The 22,500-nt window shown below is 45.8% G+C and overlaps 3 protein-coding genes and 1 long non-coding RNA gene across 8 annotated transcripts in view; 1 reads left to right on the top strand and 3 right to left on the bottom strand.

The window, feature by feature from the left end:
* Positions 1-1,312: 1,312 nt before the first annotated feature.
* On the top strand, positions 1,313-5,703 carry LOC120689649. Of its 2 annotated transcripts, none has more exons than XR_005681376.1 (3): positions 1,313-1,662; positions 3,553-3,680; positions 4,164-5,703. It is a non-coding gene; the product is annotated as an uncharacterized LOC120689649 (long non-coding RNA). The 2 variants fall into 2 exon arrangements; XR_005681377.1 differs by having other exon boundaries at positions 1,314-1,662; positions 3,553-3,675.
* Positions 3,853-8,105, bottom strand: LOC120689647 (E3 ubiquitin-protein ligase RZFP34-like). Of its 3 annotated transcripts, none has more exons than XM_039972007.1 (11): positions 7,766-8,096; positions 7,553-7,694; positions 7,339-7,398; positions 5,917-5,949; positions 5,506-5,583; positions 5,347-5,390; positions 5,211-5,251; positions 5,021-5,103; positions 4,813-4,904; positions 4,589-4,700; positions 3,853-4,425 (listed from the first exon to the last, which is right to left on the bottom strand). In XM_039972007.1, the coding sequence occupies exons 1-11, from the start codon at positions 7,783-7,785 to the stop codon at positions 4,312-4,314; spliced, it is 819 nt and encodes a 272-aa protein (XP_039827941.1). In that variant the 5' UTR covers positions 7,786-8,096; the 3' UTR covers positions 3,853-4,311. The 3 variants fall into 3 exon arrangements, with proteins under 3 accessions (XP_039827941.1, XP_039827944.1, XP_039827942.1); XM_039972010.1 differs by having other exon boundaries at positions 7,553-7,640; positions 7,766-8,088; XM_039972008.1 differs by lacking the exon at positions 5,917-5,949 and having other exon boundaries at positions 7,766-8,105.
* A 1,451-nt stretch (positions 8,106-9,556) lies between these two features.
* Positions 9,557-12,843, bottom strand: LOC120688893 (probable histidine kinase 2). The gene is made up of 4 exons (XM_039971246.1): positions 12,510-12,843; positions 11,656-12,233; positions 10,455-11,537; positions 9,557-10,298 (listed from the first exon to the last, which is right to left on the bottom strand). Exons 1-4 carry the CDS (start codon positions 12,841-12,843, stop codon positions 10,083-10,085), a joined length of 2,211 nt encoding a protein of 736 aa, XP_039827180.1. The 3' UTR covers positions 9,557-10,082.
* Positions 12,844-13,974: 1,131 nt separating this feature from the next.
* Positions 13,975-22,500, bottom strand: part of LOC120689646 (midasin-like) — a 40,286-nt gene continuing 31,760 nt past the window's right edge. The window contains exons 43-65 of one of the 2 annotated variants that reach the window (XM_039972005.1): positions 22,266-22,430; positions 22,097-22,172; positions 21,764-21,876; positions 21,608-21,684; positions 21,420-21,533; positions 21,153-21,221; positions 20,911-21,073; positions 20,568-20,695; positions 20,405-20,496; positions 20,100-20,323; positions 19,698-19,937; positions 19,485-19,611; positions 19,347-19,405; positions 19,100-19,255; positions 18,800-19,018; positions 17,523-17,807; positions 17,301-17,435; positions 17,019-17,222; positions 15,284-16,933; positions 14,911-15,192; positions 14,643-14,822; positions 14,335-14,565; positions 13,975-14,246 (exon numbers count right to left, since the gene is read on the bottom strand). In XM_039972005.1, coding sequence (XP_039827939.1) covers positions 14,214-14,246; positions 14,335-14,565; positions 14,643-14,822; positions 14,911-15,192; positions 15,284-16,933; positions 17,019-17,222; positions 17,301-17,435; positions 17,523-17,807; positions 18,800-19,018; positions 19,100-19,255; positions 19,347-19,405; positions 19,485-19,611; positions 19,698-19,937; positions 20,100-20,323; positions 20,405-20,496; positions 20,568-20,695; positions 20,911-21,073; positions 21,153-21,221; positions 21,420-21,533; positions 21,608-21,684; positions 21,764-21,876; positions 22,097-22,172; positions 22,266-22,430 — 5,022 coding nt within the window. In that variant the 3' untranslated portion in view covers positions 13,975-14,213. The remainder of the gene's footprint in view (positions 14,247-14,334; positions 14,566-14,642; positions 14,823-14,910; positions 15,193-15,283; positions 16,934-17,018; positions 17,223-17,300; positions 17,436-17,522; positions 17,808-18,799; positions 19,019-19,099; positions 19,256-19,346; positions 19,406-19,484; positions 19,612-19,697; positions 19,938-20,099; positions 20,324-20,404; positions 20,497-20,567; positions 20,696-20,910; positions 21,074-21,152; positions 21,222-21,419; positions 21,534-21,607; positions 21,685-21,763; positions 21,877-22,096; positions 22,173-22,265; positions 22,431-22,500) is intronic. The other variant, XM_039972006.1, reaches the window with a different exon arrangement.

Below are 22,500 nucleotides of genomic sequence, written 5' to 3'. Positions count from 1 at the left end.
CTGACTCTTGCCGGCGAGCAGCGCGCGCCGCTGCCGACGGTGGCTGCTCCGCAGGCACAGTTGCCCCTGGAGCAGGAACACGAGGGGCGTGTGGCGTGGAGGACGCCACACCCTCCGTCATCTCTATGTCGTCCACCCGAACTATGGGGCCGAAGAAGAGATGAACTGCGACCAGCTAAATGCTCCCCTACCTGGCGCGCCAAATGTCGTGGTGCTGCAGACTACAGCCGGGTGGCGGAAGGCACCCGCCCTAGCCCAGAGGGTGTGTACTCGGGGGTTAGCTAGTCCCAGATGGATCTCACTCAAGAACACGATGAACACAGCAAGATTTAGAGTGGTTCGGGCCGCCGGAGCGTAATACCCTACGTCCACTGTGTGTTGTATTGCCCTCCCACGAGAGTGAGAGAGTTTTCGAGAGCTTGTGTGTCTGGAGAGCTTGTAGTGCGCAGCGAGCGCCTCCCTTTTATATCTCAAGGGAGGCGCGTACATGGCTGTTGGGTCCCCGACAGGTGGGCCCAACGATGTAGTATAAAATAACATACTGTTCATATATTATGGCGTCGCAGGCAAAGGAGATCTCTCTCTTGGAATCCCTTGCCTGCTCCTGGAGTCCCTCGTTCATCATGTCCAGGCGCTGTCTTGTCGGGACGATGCCAGACGTAGCTAGTGGCGTCGCCTGCCACGTAGCTGAACGGGCTGTGTAGCTTGCGGCGTAGGCGGCATGATGGAAAAGTGTCGTGCCGTCGTATCCATTTAATGTTGCAGACGGGCTCTGCGCAGGTGCGGCACAGGCGGCTGCACTGTGTACCTTGGTAATACGCGGTGCACAGTGAGGCCTGACAAAGGCTGTCCCGCGTGCCGCGGCGATAGAGCACGCCTCAACCACCGCATTAAATGCGGTGGGTGGGCGAGTCTCCTAGCGGAGGACTCGCACACGAGGCCGCGCCCGTGCGGGACACGTGGCGGCTCCGGACCCCACGCGGTAAGGGGTCCGGATGGACGCATGAGGTCCCGGACCCCTATAGAGGTCCGAGGCCTCGGCTGTCAGCTCGGAGCTTCCCTTCCTTAGAGACACGTGGCGTCTCCGGACCCATCCCCAGGCAGGGAACAGATCAGGGGCCGTTGGCCTGGTGAGGAAAGAGCCTAACCCGTGGGGCCTGGCTACTCCGTCCTTTACGCGCAGTTACGGATAACTACGCGGGTCATGTCTTGCTGTAGTAAGAGTAGGTATCCCTACTACAGAGTACCGACAAAACTTTAAATAATAAAGTCAAAGTTGTTAATTATTTGTGAACGGATGATGTTAGTACTTTTTTCACCGTGATTCCTACCCCTCTTGCCGTAGCCGCCTGAAATCTCCTCGCAGGACTTATCTTCTCCGCAACCGCGCCGCACCGTCCGCCGAGACCCGGAGCCGCACCTCGCAGTCTGCTCGCAGCGCGAAGGCTCGAACTGCCCGCCGAACACCGGAGTTTTCTTCTTCGGTGCCGTCTCGACATCCTTGAAGGCTCAAACTCCCCGCCGAACGACTTCCATGGCGTATTCGGCCGCGGCGGTTGGGAGGCTGCTGTCGCCGTTTCTCGACAGCCTGAGGGATCGGATCCACTCAAGCGGCGACAACCTCTTCCGCTACCTCCCCTTGGGGTCCGCCTCCTTCCATAGGTATTGATTTTGGGTTGAATATTTTATTTGGTTTTCGCGCTGCCATGGTGGATGGTGGAGGAGGATTCTTTATCTTTGGGCATGGCCCCTGCGATATGATAGGAGCAGCCGCGATGGCGGAGTGTTGAAGGGGAGCGAGTAGAAGGGCTCACGATGGAAGTAGAAAAGATGGATGTTTTTTTATTACTTTTATGATCCTAGATATGGGGATTATTTTGATTTACTTGCTTTCTAGATGTCGATTTAGCTCGAAAAAAATAGAGGATCTCATTGGATTCTTACGTGTGGAGTAGATTTAGCATCACAGTTCACATCCATCTAGGGTAGAACTTCAGTTGCTTCAATTTGCTTACCTCTGCAGTGATGTACTGCATGTCAAGCATTTGCATTTATTCTAAAATAAAGTTGTGCTAGATTTGTAATTATTCGTGCTTGTTGGTAGATATTTTTTCTCATGCCGAATTTTATTCCTAGCTACTAATCCCGTTAGGTAGCTACTCTCAGTGTTAGGAAGATATTATTTTTGAGCATGTTTCTTTCATATACAAGATATGAGACTTTTTTTTGTATGCTTTTTAATTAAGGTGACAACTTTTTTATCGAGATAATCTATGCTAGCTTATTATTTTTCTTTGCATATGCCTAGCAATAATACTATAAACAACGAAATATTAAAATCTCAAATTATATGGGGAAAATGTTGAATATACTGTTGATACTATCACATGTGTTCTATAAATATAGCACATGTGATCAGTAGTTTTTTTAACACGTGCCGCACGTGTCTTACCCCTCACGCCAGACCCACCTATCAGGGTTCAAAGAGGTGGGAAGGGGTGGAAATCTATAAAAAAAGAACAGCATGTTAGAGGATGTTTCTGCACAAAAGTCGCTATTTTTTTCACCGCGACCTTCTCATACCCGCCCAATGGCCCGACCGCCCGAGTATACCCGCACCGTGCCTGGCCGCCGTCGCTCGCTCACCTGCGGGGTTCATCAGCTCCTCCGCGCAGATCCTCATCCTCCCTCCCATCTCCTCCGCCGGAATCTAAGCTGCGGGCGGATCGACCTTGGCTTGCGACACTGGCCCCACGTCCAGATCGTCAGGCGGGCGCGCATGTCCAGCAGCTAGCCGCCTGAAATCCACCTCCAAGCAGGTGCACGCTGACCCGAGCTGCCCCCGGCAAGGCCATGCCACCATCTACACGCCGGAACACTTTCACCCCCCCCCCCTCGAGCCTCACCGGAAGCGGCCGACCGCAGCCGTAGGGCCACGCTCCGCCGATGTCGAGTCTTCTCCCGCTCAGCCGCTCCTCCTCCTTGCCGCGGTGGCGGCATTAGCAGCAACCGTTGTCGGGTGCAGGCCTGCACCTCCCCCACTGCCGACGCCGTGGCCGGAGCAGTTCCACGCGGTGGTGATTACGAACTGCCGGGGGGCGGCCAGCGGCCGGCGGCTGCAGCGGATCGACATCTACTAAGACTGGCCGCACGTACCAGGCCTGAACGCCATCCGTCACCAGCTCTCCGGCGGTGGCGGTGGCCTGCTCCTGGGCGTCCTGTGGGCCCAGGGCGCCTCCGACCTGTTCGACGCCGCATCCTGCCGGCCACGCCTTCCACTTCGCCGTGGGGCTCCTACCGCTCGACTGGAAAGCTCGCCGCGCCGCCTGCCTGGGCCGCGACCGCGTCAACGGATTCGACTAACACGTCTGGTCCAAGTGTCCAACTTACTCTTATATTGCTACTACGAGGATGCCGCCACCGGACACCCTATTGCTATTGTTGTGTAGAACTCTGAATTTCCTCAGTTCTTCAGCTGGTCAGTGCGTATCAGCTTGATTGAGCTAGCGGAGTGATGGTAATGGTGATGGTTTGTGCGATCTTGCTTGGCAGGGATGGAGCACCATGTGCTGAGCTTTGAGGGTGGAGTGCTGCAGGAGTCCTCCAAGTTTTAGGCGTCAGCGTACTGATTCATTGGCACAAACGCCGAATCCCCTGCTTCTCCTTCTCCTTGAGGTCAGGTTCGTCGAGGTTCCAGTTGCAGTTATAGAATATATGATTTTTGAGCATGTTTTTTCGTATACAAGATATTAGATATGAGACATTTTTTGCATGCTTTTTAATCAAGGTGACATTGTTAGCCAAGGTAGCTTATTATTTTTCTTTGTATATCCCTTGCGATGCTATAATCAATGAGATATTGAAATCTCAAACTATGTGGGAAATGTTGAATATACATCCGATATTTTTACATATGTTTTATGAATGTAGCACATGTGATCAGGAGCGTTTTTTTAAACACGTGCGTGCCACACGTGCATCTCTGCTAGTTCCTGTAAAATCCCCAATTTCTGGTCGATACACGTTCATGGCCTGGATGAGGCTCATGTAATTCAATTCACTTGCTCCAGTACTCAGCCATATCAAATACAGTGAGGCTATGGCTCAGTACAGTGATTCTCTGAACATTCTTCCAATGTTTCTCCTCTCATGCTGTGCTGCAGCCAGCGCGCCTTCCCGGCATGAATCGCAGGAACTGAAGCGCGCTATAAACTGCATCCTGGACCATGATGTAGCAGCTGGTGGACTGACATGGACACTTCGGGCTTCGACTGAACTGAACCTCCTCGACGTCTGTGCCGGGGCCTCTGCTCAGCGCGCCCTCGTCTCCCGGGTGTTGTAGGAGCTGCACCCGGGGCACTTCTGCCCCAGCACATGGAACCGCACACTCGACGTCGCGCTGCAGTCGTTGCACAGGATCCACACCTGCATCCAATCATCGCAAAAACAGCGTTCAGCTTCAGCGATCGGCATCAGACCAGCCTCATCATCAGGTTGAGAACCGGCCGTGGGTCGCAACTCGCAAACGATGCAGGCGTACGATGTGATGGAAGGATTTCAGAGGGAGAGCATCCAGTCTGCTGCTTACCATCTTCGTCAGGTAGATCTCCGGCATCGGCGTTGCCGCGACCTCCTCGTCGAGCTTCCGCCACGTGTCAGTCATGTCGCAGGCGGACCTCGAGCACACAGGGCACGAGAAGCTGCAAAGATCAAAGTCAAAAGGGTTTGAGATCATTGGATGCAGGCAGAGGATGAAATGTGTCGGGTCAAGTTGTCTGGTCTGGTCTCTGAAGAAGTATGTGAGGAGCTTACTGATGGTGCGCTCTCATCTCATTCATGCACTCCAGATGAATTGTGTGTCCGCACTGCAGCACGCTGATGTCTTTCGTGGAGTCGAACAAATACTGTAAAGGAAGATAAGAGGAATTTTTCTCAAGATCACGAGCTGCAAAGTTCAGAATGATTTCTTTTTTTCCCCTTGGAATGAACAATGAAGTATGATGTGGCTCAGGCCTCTCACCTCGAAGCAGACAGGGCAGTTGTGATGCATTGCTCTTTCCACGCAGCGGTGAGAATCCTTCAAGACGTTGCTGTAGCAACACCCTGTCAGATTACAACAAGAGCAGCACGGGATAGAGTTGGTGAAATCCTTGTCGCGGAACAGGTAACATGCAGAATCATAGCAGAAAGAAGTTCACGCAGGAAGTTACCGCATTTGTCACAGTGAAAGAAGTTATCTGCACCACCAGTTCTGAAAGAAAAAGAAGATAAAAGCACATGTTTCAGATTTCGAGCATAGCGTTAAGTATTTTTGGAGGAAAACATAGCTGCGAGTTTGGTACTTGCCTGCATATGCCACATCCATCACAGTGGTATTGGCCCTTTGATAACTGGAACAGAGCAGTATGTCTATCAGATTGGGAAGCATGTTTTTTTTTAAAAAAAGAATTATAGCACAACTATTTCCATATTTAAGTTAGGAGGAACCAAAAAAAAAGTCCTTACATCATCGTCAAAGAATTTGCATATTTCACAGAAGTATTCCCCCATGCAGGCACCACAGTTAGAACAATTCTGTTGCACCTGTCAATAGAAATGAACATTTTTTATGCAACTATTACAACCAAAAGATAAGTGTTCTCGAAGCACTACTGTACTCCCTCCGTTCTTTTTTATATAACACCGTTGATTTTTTTTCTTCAACTTTGACCAACATTATTTAATTAATCTTAGTTAAATGAAGTGAAATGAGTACCTCTACGTCTATTATCAAGAGTCTCTTGAATCTAATTTGAAGATTTTGCTATTTGCATAAATATTTGTAGAAAAGACGAATAGTCAAACGAAGAAAAAAAAGTCAATTGTGTCATATATTTAAGAACGGAGGGAGCAGTAAGTTTTGGTTAGACAACTTACATCCTGTTCTTTGGAACAGAGTGTGCAGATCACCTGTAGAACAGCTTCAGTAAGTCCACGGTATAAGCCATAAGGGGAACCGAATTCGTATGATTTTAATGGCAAAAGGAAACAGCCACTGAATTAATTGTACAAAACATGATATGTCTATGTGGATTCGTATTTATTTCTTTTTTCTTAAATAAAATAAAAGAAGTATAATATTCCATCTATCCAAATAATGTATATGTATTATCAGCGGTGGTGAAGCTAGAGAAAATTAGTGGGGGTGCATTTGCCTTGTGGGTGCATAAACTTAGGACTTGGTGTGCATATATGGTGAAAAATTGATCCAAATCACTAATTTTTCATTTTCTGGTGGGTGCATGTGCACCTCTATATACACCGTACCTTCGCCCCTGATTATCAGAAAATGGTTCGAAATGGGAGAGTTCTTACTGTATAGAAACTGGATAGGACATTTATATGCCTGGAGAATTCAATTTCTTTAGCCAATCTTTTCTTTTTAGGAAAGCAGGTGTTTGTGATGTGTACTCATATATAATGTAGGCTAAAGAAAAAAAAATCAAATATGATTTCTTTATTCCTATGTTTATTTTAGAAAAGTCCGAAGTCGAAGCCCCTGCCTATTTTCATTAAATAAGTCAAAGAAAGAATGTGAAGAATTGCTGTAACTAATCGACAGAAAAATCATTGCTATTAATGCAGGACAACTGTTACGCCACATCATCACTTGACCTAAATAAGGTAATACAGTAGCAATCATATTCAGGCCCTCAATTATGCAGTACTAGTCCTCAATCAGCTGCGTGCAGTTAACTCCTTTCAATTTGATGGCGAAATATGCCATCCTATCTCCCATCCTTTCCTTCTCCTTTTTCACTACATATCATATCTCCCGGTCCCAGCCGCCTTCCTTGGAATGGCACTATGCATGGGCTTAAAAAATCTTGTGGACCACAGTGCCCGCCGGCCACTAGCGGTTGCAGCAGAAGTGTCCAAAAATATCAAGAAGGAACGATTCCCTAGAGCAGAAGTGGCCTTATCTGAGAAATGGGTGAGAAAAATCTTGGGATCCATGGAGATATCACCAAGCTACTGTGCTAACCAACCTTATCTGAAGAAAAGGGGAGGAAAAGGATCTGAGGACGGGCTTCATTAGAGATCGAAAGGGAAACGGTTTCTTATTTGGATATTGGCATTGGACAAGAAGCGTTTGATTTCCCAAAGAGGAAAGAAGCGTGATGTGCATTGTGAGGCCTAAATTCAGACCAACTTCAAAAAAGGAAAGACAGAGCAAATGGATGCTCCCTCATCCCAAAAATATAAGCCTAAATTCAGAAGAACTTGAGGAAAAAGGAAGACAGAGCAACTGAATAAATGGTGAAAACTGAAGCACAAGATTAGCGAAGGAGCACCGACCTTGTTTATTTCGTGACGAGGGATCTCGTGGCGGTCGCGCGGGTCGGCCTCGAGCGAGTTCTGCGGCACGGAGCAAAGAATCCCAATGTCTCAGAGGCTTTTTTTTTTTGAAAAAAATCTTATCCGAAGCCAAAGCGGCGGAAGAAGCACGGACGGATGCAGACTGGGGAAAGGAGGGGAAACGATCGAAATCGACCGCTCGAAAGGGACGGACCTTGGCGTCGTTGTGGCAATGGCGGCAGCCGAAGACCTCGCCGCAGCAGGGCGCCACGACCCGGCACCCTCGCCTGTAATGCTCGCAGCTTCGGCCCCCGGAAGAAAACAGAGCAGACGAGGTTACTTTACTAGCACTTGATCTGCAACAAAAATGCTCTTCTTCTCGATGGATCCATGGAATGGAATCCATCGCCTCTGCTTGCTCGCTTACCCGTGCCGCTCCTCCGCCATCCGGACGCGCTTCGCCGGCGCCGGTCTGGTTCCTAGTTCCTTCCCCCGCGGCGGTGGCGAGGAGCCGGAACGGAAGGCCGGTGGGCTCCGGGAGACGCTCCCGCCCGCCCGGCCGAGCAGACGTTTTATAGGACGGCCCGCCCGGGCACGGCTTGCGTTTCGGACCGGGAAAATGTACAGCCCTCCCTCCCCTCGTGCACGCACGCGACCTGCTTGCTGATATGGACTCGCTCACCGACCCATGGTGTGGGCTGGGGAAAGCTAATGCACAGCTGCGGCCGGGTTGAGGTTGAACTGGAGGAGCGCGTCGAAGGTGGCTTGGCTTCCGCGGCGGAGAGAGAATGCTGGCAATAATTTACTCGTAATCATGCAAGGTGATGATGGGCGGGTGGGCGGCGGCGGCGGCGGCCCACGGGATGACAGACAGGCACACGGTTCGGCTATCGATTCGAGGAGCAGCCTAGGCCGGCAGCAGCGACTGAAATCTCGTGGATTTATTTATCCAAAGTGGAAAAGGGTCCCCCGGTCGAAGTTCGCAGAATCTATCCGGCAGCTGCACATGTTTAACGTTCGATGTTTCCAAAGTTGAGGAAAAAATATCTTTCAATTAGTCCAAGATCAGAAGAAAGAAATAAACGTCACCATTGCTATCCCCGTCGACGGCCGTTTTTTTTTACGGGTAAGGTTAACTGATAAGCGCGCCTAACGTTTTTGTTGTAATGGCGAGTGGGATTACAAGATCGGCAGCTGCCATCATCTTTAGAGGACAATAATCAACGCACGGTGCGCTCGCTCGCTTCACACGAGATAACAACAAGCATGATGACCGCACCTGATTGAGTCTTAAATGTGATCATGGAAATCTGCTTTGCTCATGTAGTTCGTGGCACGGTAGGCTGGTCCTGCTGGGGGTCAATGACAATTGACAACGATGCATAGTACCGCCAGATCAAATCGTGAACCGCCCCCTCCCCCACCCCCAACCCACACCCCCAATTTATTTCGAACCGGGAACTAATTACAACAAAATAAACTCATCATAAGTATAATAAAAAATCGAGATTTATTTCGGATTAGGAACTAATTGCAATAATATAGACTCGTAATAGGTAAAACAAGAGATCGGAATTAAATTCACACCCATCGACTCATGGATTAATTTTCGATATTTTGTTGTACCTATCATGAGTCTGTAAAATAAGATGTCATGTCATACTAAATTCGCATAGTACAATTACCATAAGGCATAGTAAGGCCCTGTTTAGATCTTTACATGTAAACACAAAAAAGCCGTAAACGCATTAAAGTGAAACAGAATCTTGCTAATTTGAAGCACTAAATGAAGTCTATTTACAAAACTTTTTGCATGGATGGACTGTAAATCGCGAGACGAATCTAATGAGCCTACTTAATCCATGTTGCAACAGTGATGCTACAGTAACCATCCGCTAATTATTAATTAAACATGGATTAATTAGCATCATTAGATTCGTCTCGCGATTTACAACCCATCTATGCAAAAAGTTTTGCAAATAGACTTCATTTAATACTTCAAATGCCCTGTTTACATCTTTACAAGTTTTTACAAAATGAACTAAACACACCCTAAGGTGTAATACCATACAAATGAACTCGTCCCCGCTTATTCTTTATAAATTTTAGAGGATTTCAAGCCTCCCCTTCTCTACCAATCATTTGAGAGGAAGAGGAGCGCCATCAGCCTCGTACTTAAATTCTTTCATCTTGATCTCTCCGCAGGCTTATTTGGATGGAGTCTTGGAGTAGCTGCCTGAGCCAGGCAACATATCCAGCCCATCGATTTCCTCAGCGTGGGGCTGGATGAAGCTGCCTGGGGGGCAAGCTGCCTGCCAGGCTGCAACCAAACAAGCCCATACTGACTCGACAGGTCTGAATAATTCGCCCCAGATCTCAATGATTGCCCAGCAGGAGCAGCATATTCAGACAAGGTTTGAACCTGTCACGTCCCATTCCCCCTCCGTGCAATGCGAACAATTTTTCAGGGACAGGAAAAAGCTTCCCCCGATTAAGTCCATAACTCCGGCCGTGCCGTGAACTTTAGTTGATCACGCTACCAAGTGTACCAAAACCTTCGAACTCTCTGATCGCAGAGTCTGTAACGAGGAGCCAAAAATAAAAAAGGTCGCTGCAATGCCGTTGCCGCTACAGAGCATTCAACCGTCACGCGTGGTGTGGCCACCGGGCACGCAGCGGCACCAACCTCTGATCGATCGATGCAACGGCACGGCGGCGGCGAAGGCAGCGTGCCAGCGTCGTCGTCATCCCTGGCCTCCGCGCACGCGGCGGATGGCTTCCGCTATGATCCTCCGCTCCATGGGCTTGGTCAGGTGGAGGTCCATCCCGGCGAGGATGGTCCTGCGCGCCTCCTCCTCCACGGCGTGCGCGGTCAGGGCGATGATCGGGGTGCGGATCCCGCGGCGGCTCTCCGCCTCGCGGATGCGCCCCGTCGCCTCGTAGCCGTCCATCACGGGCATCTGGCGTCAAAGAAAGAACAAGTCCCGGTAGTAATCAGTGAACATCTCAACGGAAAACATGGTGATCAGCAGGTGATCTGATGGCAGTTCACACAGAGAAAGAGAAGTGCTCTAGTACTGGCAATTCACAGGTAAAGAGAAATGGACCTAACTGACCTGGCAATCCATGAGGATGACATCGTAGGGAGTGGGCGCTGGATCCGTTTCCGGGCCAGCAGCTGCCTGCTCAAGAGCAGCTCCGAACATGCTGACGGCCTTGGCTCCATCCTCTTCCACTTCGACAGTGGCTCCTAGCTGGTGCAGTATCTTCTTCCCAATCGTCTGCAAAGTCAGTGTGTCCTCCACTAACAGCACGCGCGTTCCAGTCAATGGCTTATCGTCCTCGGCTCTTGGTTCTGATTCTGGACCCGAATGCGCAGCCATGGCGGAAGCGCCAGCTGCTCCTGATGATCCTCTGCCTGGAGTGCTGGTGCCAGTGTTGCCGTCAGGACTAGCATGAGGTGGGTGTTGGGCGTGCGGCATCCGGAGGTCCCTCAGGGTCTTGAGGAGGGCCTGCAACCGGGACCCGTGGATTGGCTTTTGCAGGACAAGGTCGCAGCATGAACTGTGCCTGAACCTCCTCAAGTCACTAGAAGAGGTGTTCGCATCTGCGAGACAAACAACTTTGCATGGAATTCGATTTTTGGTTTCTACGAAGTTCATCCCTGGGCACATGTCCTCCAGTTTTCCATAGTGAGCGTCAATGACAACTAGTACTCCTCCAAACGTGCCTCTTTGGATGCTATTGCTATTGTTCAGTGAGATGGGCAGTATTTGGGTAACCGTATCTCTGGGCCTGAAACAGTAGTCCGTGCGGCATTCAAAACTGTCTGATGATGTCCTTGCAGGAGAAGTGTTAACACGGCACAAATTGTCAACAGCAGAAGCAAGGAACTCGAGCTGTGGGACTAGGCAGACTTGAATCCCAAGGTTCTCCATCCAAGATCGCAGGATTCTTCGCGTTTCATCACCATGAACAAGAAGCACGCAGTGGACACCGTCAAAGCTACTAGCTTCTCTGAAGGCTGAGGCTCGGATGCGGCTTTCGCTTGTTTCTGTTGAAGGGATCGAACTGCCTTCTTCTATGTCATGTTGCTCATGGATTCCACCCATCTTCATGAACACATTGAAGCCAACACAGGTTCCAGTTTCACCAGGCTCTTTGTCCTTGATGCTAATCTCACCTCCCATCAGACGAACCTGTTATTGACAGTATATGTCAGGTAAAATGCAGTAACTTCATAAGAGAAGAACGGTATATCTAATCGTCAAAAACATCTGAAACATGAAAAATTTCAGCAGGGAAAATAGAACTTACAAAGGATTGAACGATTCCAAGGCCCAGGCCGGTTCCTCCTTGCCCTTCTTTAACTTGGACATAGTCCTCAAACACCAACTCTCTCTTTTCCTTTGGGATCCCAATGCCAGTATCATCCACTTCAAAGTACAACTCAATCGAATTGGGGTCATTTTGGACCAAACTGAACGAGTGACAATCAGCGTCACGTTCTCTGGTTTTGAACAAACATAAGAAATTGGCACCGGTTCTTGAACAGCCAAATCTGGAAGGAACACTGACTGGGCTTCTTGTGATAGGCCTGTTTGCCCAAGCACGGAGAATGACATGCCCTTCTTGAGTGAACTTCACAGAATTGCCGAGTATGTTATCCAGGATCTGCTTGAGTCTCCTGCAGTCCCCTGTCACATTCCCACATTTGAGGATGGACAGATCGCAGTCGCAGGGATCCCAGACCACCTCAAGCCCTTTGCTGATGCCTACAATGTTGATCATGTCCATGGATTCTTCCAAAACGTCTGCTAGGTTGAACTCGACCTCGTCTAGCTGCATCTTTCCTGATTCAACCTTGCTTGTGTCTAGTATCGAGTTAAGTATCCCTGCACAAATTACATTGCAGCGTTGAGGATTCCACGTACTGATTATGAAGTGAGTAATATATTTTTAGCTGGTGAAAAGTGAAGATCCGAACAGATGAACATCTATCTACAAATAGCAGTTGAAATCAACATTGAAAGTCGCGAAGCCCAATCAACACAGTGTACTTTGCTTCTTTTCCTCTTAATGAAAAAAACGTGGTCAGCCAGGGCCGCGAAAAAAAACAGAGTGTCAAAAATCCAAATTTCTCGTTGAAAGAATGAGAAGTTCCTGCTCACCGAGCAGTTTCTTCGTGCAGGCATCCATCTGGTCGAGGTTGCGCGTGATCTGCGGGTGCGCCCGGGCCTCGGCCCGGGACACGTCCACCAGCCCCGCGATCGCCGCCAGCGCCGACCTGATGTCGTGGCTGGCGCCGGCGAACGCGCCGGTCTTGTTGAGGCTCTTCCGCTCCGCCTGCTGCAGCGCCTCCCGGTGCCTGACGAGGCTGGCCCGCAGCGCCGCCTCCCGCGCCGCCGACCGCCGCAGCGCCCTCAGCGTGGCGAGGAACGCCGCGGCCGTGGCTACGGCAGCCATCGCGCCGCACGCCACGGCGATGGCACCGGCGACGCCCATGCCCCAGAAATGATTGACGCAATGCATCTACGCAAACTAGAGACGTCGAAAGAATCTTACGGGTTACTGGCGCCGGCAGTGGTTGTGGACTCGGTGCATGGGGCGACGGGGCAATGGCAGGGCTGTAGAGTTCTGATTTGTGTGTGTGTGTGTGTGTGTGTGTGTGTGTGTGTGTGTGTGTGTGTGTGTGTGTGTGTGAGAGAGAGAGAGAGAGAGAGAGAGAGAGAGAGAGAGAGAGAGAGAGAGAGAGAGAGAGATTAGCTGTAAATTGTAATTACCCGTATCACCGTAATATGGAAAATATCTTGCTGCGTTTGATGGAAGATGGAAAGAGAGGATCGTAGAGGCCTTCGATGGAGATCATGCAGGGCGCGGGATTTTGAACATCGGTTGCCCAGCACTATTCTTCCTCCTCATTTCAGATTTAGAAGGTATAAATCCATTCATTTTTTTCCTTTTCCAGCTCATGGAAAAGGGCACTTTTGCCCCTGCCTTCTTTTTGCCGAAGGGAGAGCAGCTCATGGAAACGAGAGGGACGCAGGGTTAACAATTTCGGCGGGATTTCACCGAATTTCGGTGAAATTTTTCGTTTTCGGATTACACCGGGAAGCGAATTTCAGTCCGAAAAGTGGGTGATTTCGGTTTCAAATTCAAAAATATGAAAGTCAAACTTTGGTCAAAAAAACAAAATTCGGAACAGTAAAAAAGAAATTGTTAACCCTGGAGGGACGTATTTTTGCCCCCGGCCTTCTCCTCATCTTCCTTCCTACCCGTCACCTCTCGGGCGACAGCGCGCCGGTGATGCGGAGTACGAGCTGCTCTCCCTTTGTTCCTCTCGCTCGCATTCCTCCCGCGCGTCCCGCGAAGTTCTGGTTTCGTACGAGGCAGAAACCAAACCGTAGCGGCTAGATTCACTATTTCAGTATGTAACTGATTCCTGAATCCTGATACGAAAATTCTACTACAACTTCAGCTGCTACTCTGAAGGGATAGGTAAAAACTCTCCAACAATGAACAGGACGACAGGGGAGGATGAAGATCAAATTCGACGTCCTGCAACAGTTTAGCATGATTCAGCACCCGAAATCTAGGTTGCAACTTCCAAGGAGTACCATGCATAACACGATAGCACGTGCGCAAGAATATTATATTTTTTAATGAAAAAGATATTCTATTTGACATCTCTCAAACGATTGACAAGGGACTGTGGTATACTTTTTACACAATCCGGCCTGAAATCAAAGAATTGCTAAACCGAAGCAACAATAAAAAAAGGTCCATGCTTGTGAATCCCAACACCCACAATTTGCAGTACAGCCAGGCAGAGGGCACCCAACTACAAAATTTGTTAGTACAGGTCCCAAAAAGGATCACTCGTTAGCACTCTGCATAAGCTCGAACCACTGCGCAGCAGAAAAAAATTTACATGAGTAGGGCATCTACTTGCTAATAGTAAATCAAAAGAGCTAAAATGCTACGAGTACTTCTTACCTGTCTAAGCAGGTCAGCCAATGTGCGAGGAAGCGCTTCGATGTTCTGTAGCATAACATAGTAAGGGAACGGAAAGGAATCCATGTATTTTTTTAATTTTAGTTCCTCCCCTGCTTTAAAGCATGCTTCCTGGAGATTCATAATAGAATCCTCAGGGCTATCCAGGAGCACATACGCCACCATCCTCTTTCGGTTTAGCACGTCTCTGACATGGCGCCTCAAGTTTTCCTGCTAGAAAGCTCACTTTAGAACCGTAGGGGTAGGTGGGTCTTGGAGCTACAGGCAAAAATGGAGACAAAAATAGTTACCTTTTCATGGAACTTGCCATCGGATATGATTAGTACCAGTTGCTGCAGTGGATTTTGCCCTGATGGTGTCCGTGCCCTTGCCACGGCGGTATCAAGCATTGTGTTTAGATGCGTCAAGAGATCAGAAACTGGTTGGTCCTCAATTTTGTTATCTTGCTCAAAGGACAAACTAGAGATCATCTGTAACCAGAGAGCAGGAAAGACAAGATCAGTTGTGTAAGTTCCAAAATAAAAGGTTAGGGAACATAATGTCAGGTTCGCGACTTACATTGACTCCAGCTTCACTATTGAATATCTGATCAAAATCATGTAAAACTCTAACATTCCCTTTCTTTCCAAAACTTGCAACTGCAAACTGTCCAACCTCAAGCTGAGACATAGCACGGCACACCGTGACTAATGCCTCAATAGCAACTTTTCCACATTTGCCCTCAGACATACTTCGTGAATCATCAACGGCAATAACCACTTGGTAATTCCTTTTATTCGGTTTAGTTCGCCGCAACCATATCTTGTCCCTCCGGAAATGACTTGCAATATATGGAATAACCTGAAAAAGTAACAGCAGTGTCACATCATATAAGTGAAATTCACTTTTGAGTGGAAAGGAAAACATTCATAAGTCATTGGAAATAAAGTACCTTCTTCATGTTTATTCTCTTTCCAGTTCTATAATCCCCTTGAAGCTTACTTGCAAGAGTTGGTTCCATGACCAGTCGCAATTGCTCAGCTAGTTCCTGGGACAATTTCAAAGTCGCCAGTTCGAGATTTTTCCAGTCTACAATAGCCCTTTCCGTTTCTCCATCAGGTATGTCCAGATCCATCTGAGTAGACAATTCCATGTCAACAGTTAGGTCATTAGGAGCTATTTTGTCATCTGCTAGGGATCGTTTGAAGGAAACAAGATTTTGGAAAGAGCTATATTTTCCGACTTCAACTAAATCTTGAATGGGTGTATCGGTTTGAATCTCTGGGTCCTCTAATTCGTTTACATTTTCAGTAAGTGCCTGTGAAGCTTGAATATGAGGCACCTCAGGGTTATCTGGTGTTCTCTCCTCACTTTGTTCTAATTTCTTAACATGGCTTTCATCTTCCATGAAAGATTGTTTGATTTGAGTATCATCACTGATCTGATCAGCTGTTGCAGCACCCAATGCCTGAGAAGTGCTCTGCTCACCCTCAGGGACATAGCGAAACTGTGTAGCATTCTCATCATCACTATGATGACCAGAGTCTGGTGGATGATCCTGGGTATCAGCTGAGACTCTAGCTCGTTCTTTCCAGTCTTCCATTGCATCTCCAATACTCCTGAAAGGATTTGCCTGCTTGATGTGTGATTGTGGAGCATCATTTTGCACATCAGGCTTGGAGTTGGATAATCTTGAATCATCACCAGAATTTGGCAGAGATATTTCCATATTGGGCACTTCATTTCCTGAAAAATTAACTGAAGGAGCAACTGCACCATTCATATCGCTGCTGTTGGCCAAATTTGCTTCAAATTCTCTGTTGTTATCTACTTGCATATTCTCAGGCTGGCCTTGTGAAGGATGCTTAAGTGAGTCAATCTTATCCAACTGTTGTTTATCTATGTTGCTTGGTTCTGTGTTTGCATCTTCAACATGATCCCCTTCATTGTCTACTCCACTATCACCATGTTGTGCCATATCCTCTAACTCCATATCATCTGAATCATCTGACCTCTGGTCTCCTTGCTCCACCTCTTCTGAACCAATGTCTTCATGGTCAACATCGTCCTCATCAGGTTCTTGTCTCTCCATGTCAATATCCTTGGAATCATTGTCTGGTTCAGGGATTTCGGGTCCTGTTCGGTCATCATATGCATCTGCTTTGTCCATGACTTCCTCAGTATTCAGATCAGTTTCCTCATTGGTAATGGGTTCATCTTCGAAATCATTACTTTTTCCTTGCTCATTATTATCCATTTCCATATGATCTTCCTCCTCAACAGAACCATCATCCTTAGCTCTCAATTCCTTATCATTCTTCTCTGTCCCTTTGACTGATGAACCAGAATCGTATTTCTTGGTTGATGTCTTAGGATCATCATCTTCATCCTTGTCCCAGGATTTCTTGCCAACCACTTCACTTGAATCACCAGTATCACCCATCTGACTATCCAAGTTCATGTCTTCCTCGTCATCTTCACTACCGGAGTGCTTGCCCTCAGGATCCTCAGAAACATCAGATAATTCTGCATGAAAGTCCTCTTTCATTTCAACTGCTTCATCATCATTTTTAGGAGTTTGATCTGGCTTTTGCGCAACATCCTGCTCAACATCAGGAAGGTTTGCGGCAATGAGAAGCATACTGAAATTGTTACAATTAGAAGTATAAATACTTAAAAACACTAACCGTCGCCATGTCCTCAATTTGTGATGGATCATCTATTTTAGAGCTTACACTCTTTCCACCATCCCCATCACCCAAGCCAGTTCCAGTTTCTATTGCACCTTGTTGTTCATCATCAGCATCTTCTGATGTATCTTCTGTGGAACCAAATCCCTCCTCAAATAGATAAATGAAAAGGTCCCCAAGTGCATCAGTAATTTCAGCAGTCTGAAACACAAAAAGAAAGGAAATTAGACAATTAAAAGCAAACATTGTTTTACCAGTCCAAAGTTTCTCTAGACATACTGTTCTGTGTGCTTCTAGAAGTTCAGAAAGTATCCCTTTTGCTGATGACAGTATTACACCCAGCCAAGCATGAAGATGCATTAGGTGGGCCTCTATACTGGAACGTATCTCAGGTTTATGGTCAACCAGTCTCTTCTGTTGGCAAACAATAAAAAGTCAGATGGTATAGCCCAAAGTTATACAGATAAGAAAACATAAGGTGTGAGAGGTGAAGGAACAAACCACTCTAATACAAAGCTTTTCACTCGCATCACATATATGGTTTAATTCAAGATTCATGGTATATGACTGAAAAACATCTTTCCATGATGTGATAGTCCCGTCTAGTGAATCTTCAGCTCCATTATTGCATATTTCAAGATCAGTTAACTTTCGTAAAACACTAACAGCTAGCATGAAAGTTTCCTCTAAAATTCCTTCATATGAAGCTTCAAGCTCTGGTAGGATATCAGAGCATATTCCATGATTGTCTTCAACTTCTCTGGGGTTCTCCATTGCCATCTTGCCCTACAACAGTAATGCAAGTTTAAGCAAAAGATTTCCATACCAAAGGAAATGCCTAGTCGATCAACATGTAACATGCAATATCTGGACAGGAGTAAATTCTTTAACAAAAAGAAAAGGAAAATAGTGATCTTGTGTTCCAATCAAAAGTAAAAAAGAGGGGACATGGGCTATATTTCCCACTTCCACCCTACTTTTCAAAAGAATGCCCAAGTGCCTACACCTTGTTCCTCACCTCTACCCTTTACTCTTTTTTCTCTCTCGTCTCTTCATCCATCACATGGACAAGGTTGAGCTCTTCATTTTTCTCAATGCTTGTGACACCAAATCTGTTTTTGTGCAGCCTGAGAATATGCTGCCCCAATGCAGAAGCAGTCGCTGCCTAAACGTGTAGCACCTTGAGCATCCTTACACTTAAGCCCGGTCGCTCCTATGCAGGGCTTGCTGTCATAGCGGTGCGAGACAGGAGGCCACAATAGTCCAACTGCCACGAGCCCATGACTAAAATTCAAAACAGCCTGATCTACTGCAAGCGCCCCACTTGTGGTGCCATCACTTAGACCTTTTGCAACTATGGTGTCTGCCTGTACCACTCAACCGAGACACCACTGCCCAAGCGCAGGCTTCACCGAAGCACCCACTATTCGTGGCACCACATATGTGTGAGCACCGGTCATGCTCTAACCCTGTGGTACTTGCATGCACCTCGCAGCTTCAATGAAATGCAAAAGCTGTCCAGATCCAAATCCCAGATGGTCACTGCCGTTTGTGTCTCAAATCTTAGACAGGCATATCTGTCATTTCATTATGAGCTGCCTATTTTGACAATGGGTGACCTTTACTATGTGGATGAAGTGGAAAAGGACCAAAATGGGATACCCCTAGGCAAATATGTAGTTCACAAATCAAAAAAGAAAAAGAAAAAGAAACAAGCCTAAAATGGGAAGACTGAAGTGTTTATTGGCATTACTATTAACATATGTAACAGCACAAACCTTATCCAGCAATTCTTCCAGACGAGAGATAAGAACTTCTTTAACGGATCTCATTGAAATTTCCTGCTGGCGCATAACCCGCATATCTTCTCTTAACAAATCTACAAGCTGGCAATTCTGAGAAAAAAGATCCTCCATCTCTCTTGTAGCAAGAGGCACATTTTTATGTGCACCAGCAAACACACTATTAGATCCAAGCAAGTATTTATCTAATAAATCCTGCAAGGGAAAATAGATTTAATAGACACATCACTGGTAAATGTAAAATGTTTTGCTTAGTTGTATCTGCTTAATATTTACCTTAGACTCAGAAAATCTTGAGACAAATTTTTCAAGAAGAGTTGACAAAACAGCAACTTCTTCAAAGTTGTTACAAGAGGTATGGTGGCAATCCTTAAAGCTTCTAAGCAACAGGTTGGTGTCCGTGGTCATGGTCAGTACGCTGTCAAACAATTTCTGCATTAAAATAGCAAAATATGTCAACAGAGCATGGAAACTTGCAAAAGACCCATCAAAATTGTAAAACTAACTTAAGCAGAAACCCTACCTTTTGCTGCCACATGGAACTCAACAGCACATTTTGGCATGATGATAGAGATCTCTCTCCTACAAAGAAATAATATGAAAATAGGTTCTGCTAATTGATTTTTAAGCCCTAAATTGAAAAGGTATAGTCGAGAAATACCTCCAGAACCTAATAAGAAAATAGCATTCTGAAGCTGGTTCAGCTGATCAAATAGTTTGTAAGCAAAATGCCTTTGTTCAGACAAGATAGTCAACAGATGATTCATAAAGGATGTGGCCCTGTTAACCTGTAAGTTGCTCAAAGCATAAATGCAAAATTGATACGTCTTCATCAATTGTATCCACATACCAAAAACAACAAAGAAGAACTGACCTCCTCTAGACCTAGATCCTTGTTGAACTTCAAGGAAACTTGTCGAAGTTGTTGCATCATTGCCAAACAGTTAAAGTATTTACGGTTTGTGTGCTTCCAGTTATCTGTGGTCAATAGTGTGCAAGGAACAACGCTAACATCTTCCAGCTCTTTCTGCAAGTTCACTTGCTGGAGTAAATGTGTTGCATCATACGACTGCTCCAAAAACAATGAACTTGGTGCAGAAAGCTCTTCTCTCCACTGAAAATAAGGTTAAAAAAATGTGTTTCGTAAAAAGCTCTTCTTTTTGGCATAAGGGGGTAAGAATGTCAATGGACTAGAGGCATGCTTTCAGTTACAAAACTGTATTATAGAGTTAAAAAGCAGGAGAAAAGGGAATTTTGTTTTATGGCATAAGAGTACCTCATGACCCATTGGCCTGTGCTTTGTTAGTCCACATTCTTCAAGAGTTTTGAACAGATTGGATAGAGCTGCTTTCTTCTGGTTCTTTTTCCCATGCTTCAGTGTATTAGCAAAACTAGCAGCCCCACATATTCTCTCAAGTGCGGCCCAAAAGAATTTCAATCTGTCATTGAGCTTAATTTCATCTCGTCGGTGGTTCACACTCTGTACAACATCTGCGTATTCTGTAAAGAGAATAATATGGATCAAATCAAAATCACACGAAAAATGGAAGACCTTGGAGGGGGGGGGGGGGGGGGGGAGACCTTTGACTGTAGGAACTCCAACAACATTTGTATGCTGCAGAGTTTGCAGCGATAAAGAAGTCTCACTTGCCCAATTGTCGTACCACAAATATCTGCCAGAAATACCAAAACATAAATATGTGTAATTTAACATCAAAAAATATGATCGACTTCACAGGACCACCTTTTGTTAAATTTTTCATTGTCAACAGGAAACTGTGATTCAGGCCTCTGAGGATCAAGCCAACATGGAACTTTCCTTGCTGTGACTTCTTCATTCAGTAGATCGATGACAGGCTTCCTCAAAGTATCCTATTAAAACACATAAATAGCTCATCAAAGGTGTTATCCAAAATAGCTAATGAGTATTATCATGTCACTTTTTGAAGCATACAGATGCAAGTATAGTTCTGACTAAAAGGAAGTCAGAAACTAGTACAATAATAATAATAATAAAACTTTTTGTCCAATCTTACAGAGCATTCATGTTAAAAATAAGGACATCAAGTAAACAGTGTGGTACATACATTATTAAACTGCTGCAGAAGCCTAAAAATCTTTTGCCTAGCCTTCTTAAATTTGTCAATTGAAGCTGTACTATATGGTTCTTGCTCCCAGCTGTAAAGCTTGACCAATTCTTTCAATTTGTCCTCGATGGACCGTTTACCAGCTTCAATTTTCTCAAGAACACTTGAGGAAAAATTTATCAGAACCAACCGTGGAGAAATTGAACAGGAAGATACTTAAGATAGAGTACCGGGTGACTTACAGTGACAAGAACTGCATGTAGTAGCCAAACACATTGTACAGAATGTTCCGGAGTTTCTTCATTATAGTACTGTTTAATTGAAAAGGTAAAAAATGTACATTTGTTTTTTTTTTTAAAAAAAGAAAAAGTAAAAGTAAACGCGAGCATGAGGAAGATGAGTTAATGGGAAAAGTAAAATCATATCAGTATTTGTAGTCAACCTAAGCTTAAACAAAGCAAATACTACTATTATTGTTGAAGCAATACAAATCAAAGTCTCAATCTTACCCTGAATAAGCTCCCACGCTAGCACCATCAGAAATCTCACCATGGAAAGCAAGAAGAAGATGTAAGCGTCTCTTGAATTCTCCAAGATTCGATGTTTGAACAAATTCTTCAACACTGAATTTGTGGACCAGCATTACATTAGAAAAAAAGATACACTGCTAGGAAAGGAGGGCAAAACATATGCATACCTTCTGATGATAGATAGGTCCTCATCACTTGAAATACCACTAGTCTGAGTAAGTAATGCTCGCAATGGAAACCATAGCTGCACAAGTGAAAGAATATTCTGTTAGCCAAAAATTAAGGAATAAAAAATAAGCATGCACAAGAGTTATAAAACTCACATTTACAGCATCCATATCATACTTTTCCTGGACCTCCTCAAGCAGCAAAGGCCACGAATCTAACTCAAGTCTTTGCCATGAATACACAAGCAAGAATATAGGTGGAAGATGATCTGCAGCAAAAATGTGATCAAAACAATAGGACATGTGCTTTGCCAATCATCGCAAAACCATATAAATGAAAAACAAATTATGATGCCAAACAGATTATAGATGAGAAATTATTTAAAAATTAGTAAATAGACAGTTCAGGGTCTTTTTTAAGATGAAGCGAGGACAACCACATTGTAAGCTGCAACTGCGGGACATAGGTCAGCAAAGATTAAACCTTACCTTTTAGAAAGAACTTGGTGTCATTTTCCTGCAATGTTTGAGCTTTCCCAGCCAGCAGTTGCAATCCAAGCAAGGCCTTAAGAATAATAATAATAAATATAAGAGAAACATTGAACAAGTCAGTACTTAACAGCATGTTAGTGTTATACACATTTATTGGATAACAGACCTTCGAAATCGGAGTGCTCAGGGGCATCGCTAAAAGGGAAGCAATTGTGTCCAGTATTTTCATAAGACCTGGATGATCAGGCCATTCATCCAAATATTTTCTAACTTTCTCTTGAAGTGTAGTTAATGGCTCAACCATTTTAAACATCACAGAAGGATCTGGGTCCTGCAATATGCAAAGCTTAATGTATGAAAAGAAACCAACGGACATCAAGGTATAATCAATGATGCCATAC

The sequence above is a fragment of the Panicum virgatum genome, chromosome 9N (assembly GCF_016808335.1).
Source record: "Panicum virgatum strain AP13 chromosome 9N, P.virgatum_v5, whole genome shotgun sequence".
NCBI classification, from domain to species: Eukaryota; Viridiplantae; Streptophyta; class Magnoliopsida; order Poales; family Poaceae; genus Panicum; species Panicum virgatum.
This window is presented reverse-complemented; position numbering and strand designations above follow the sequence as displayed.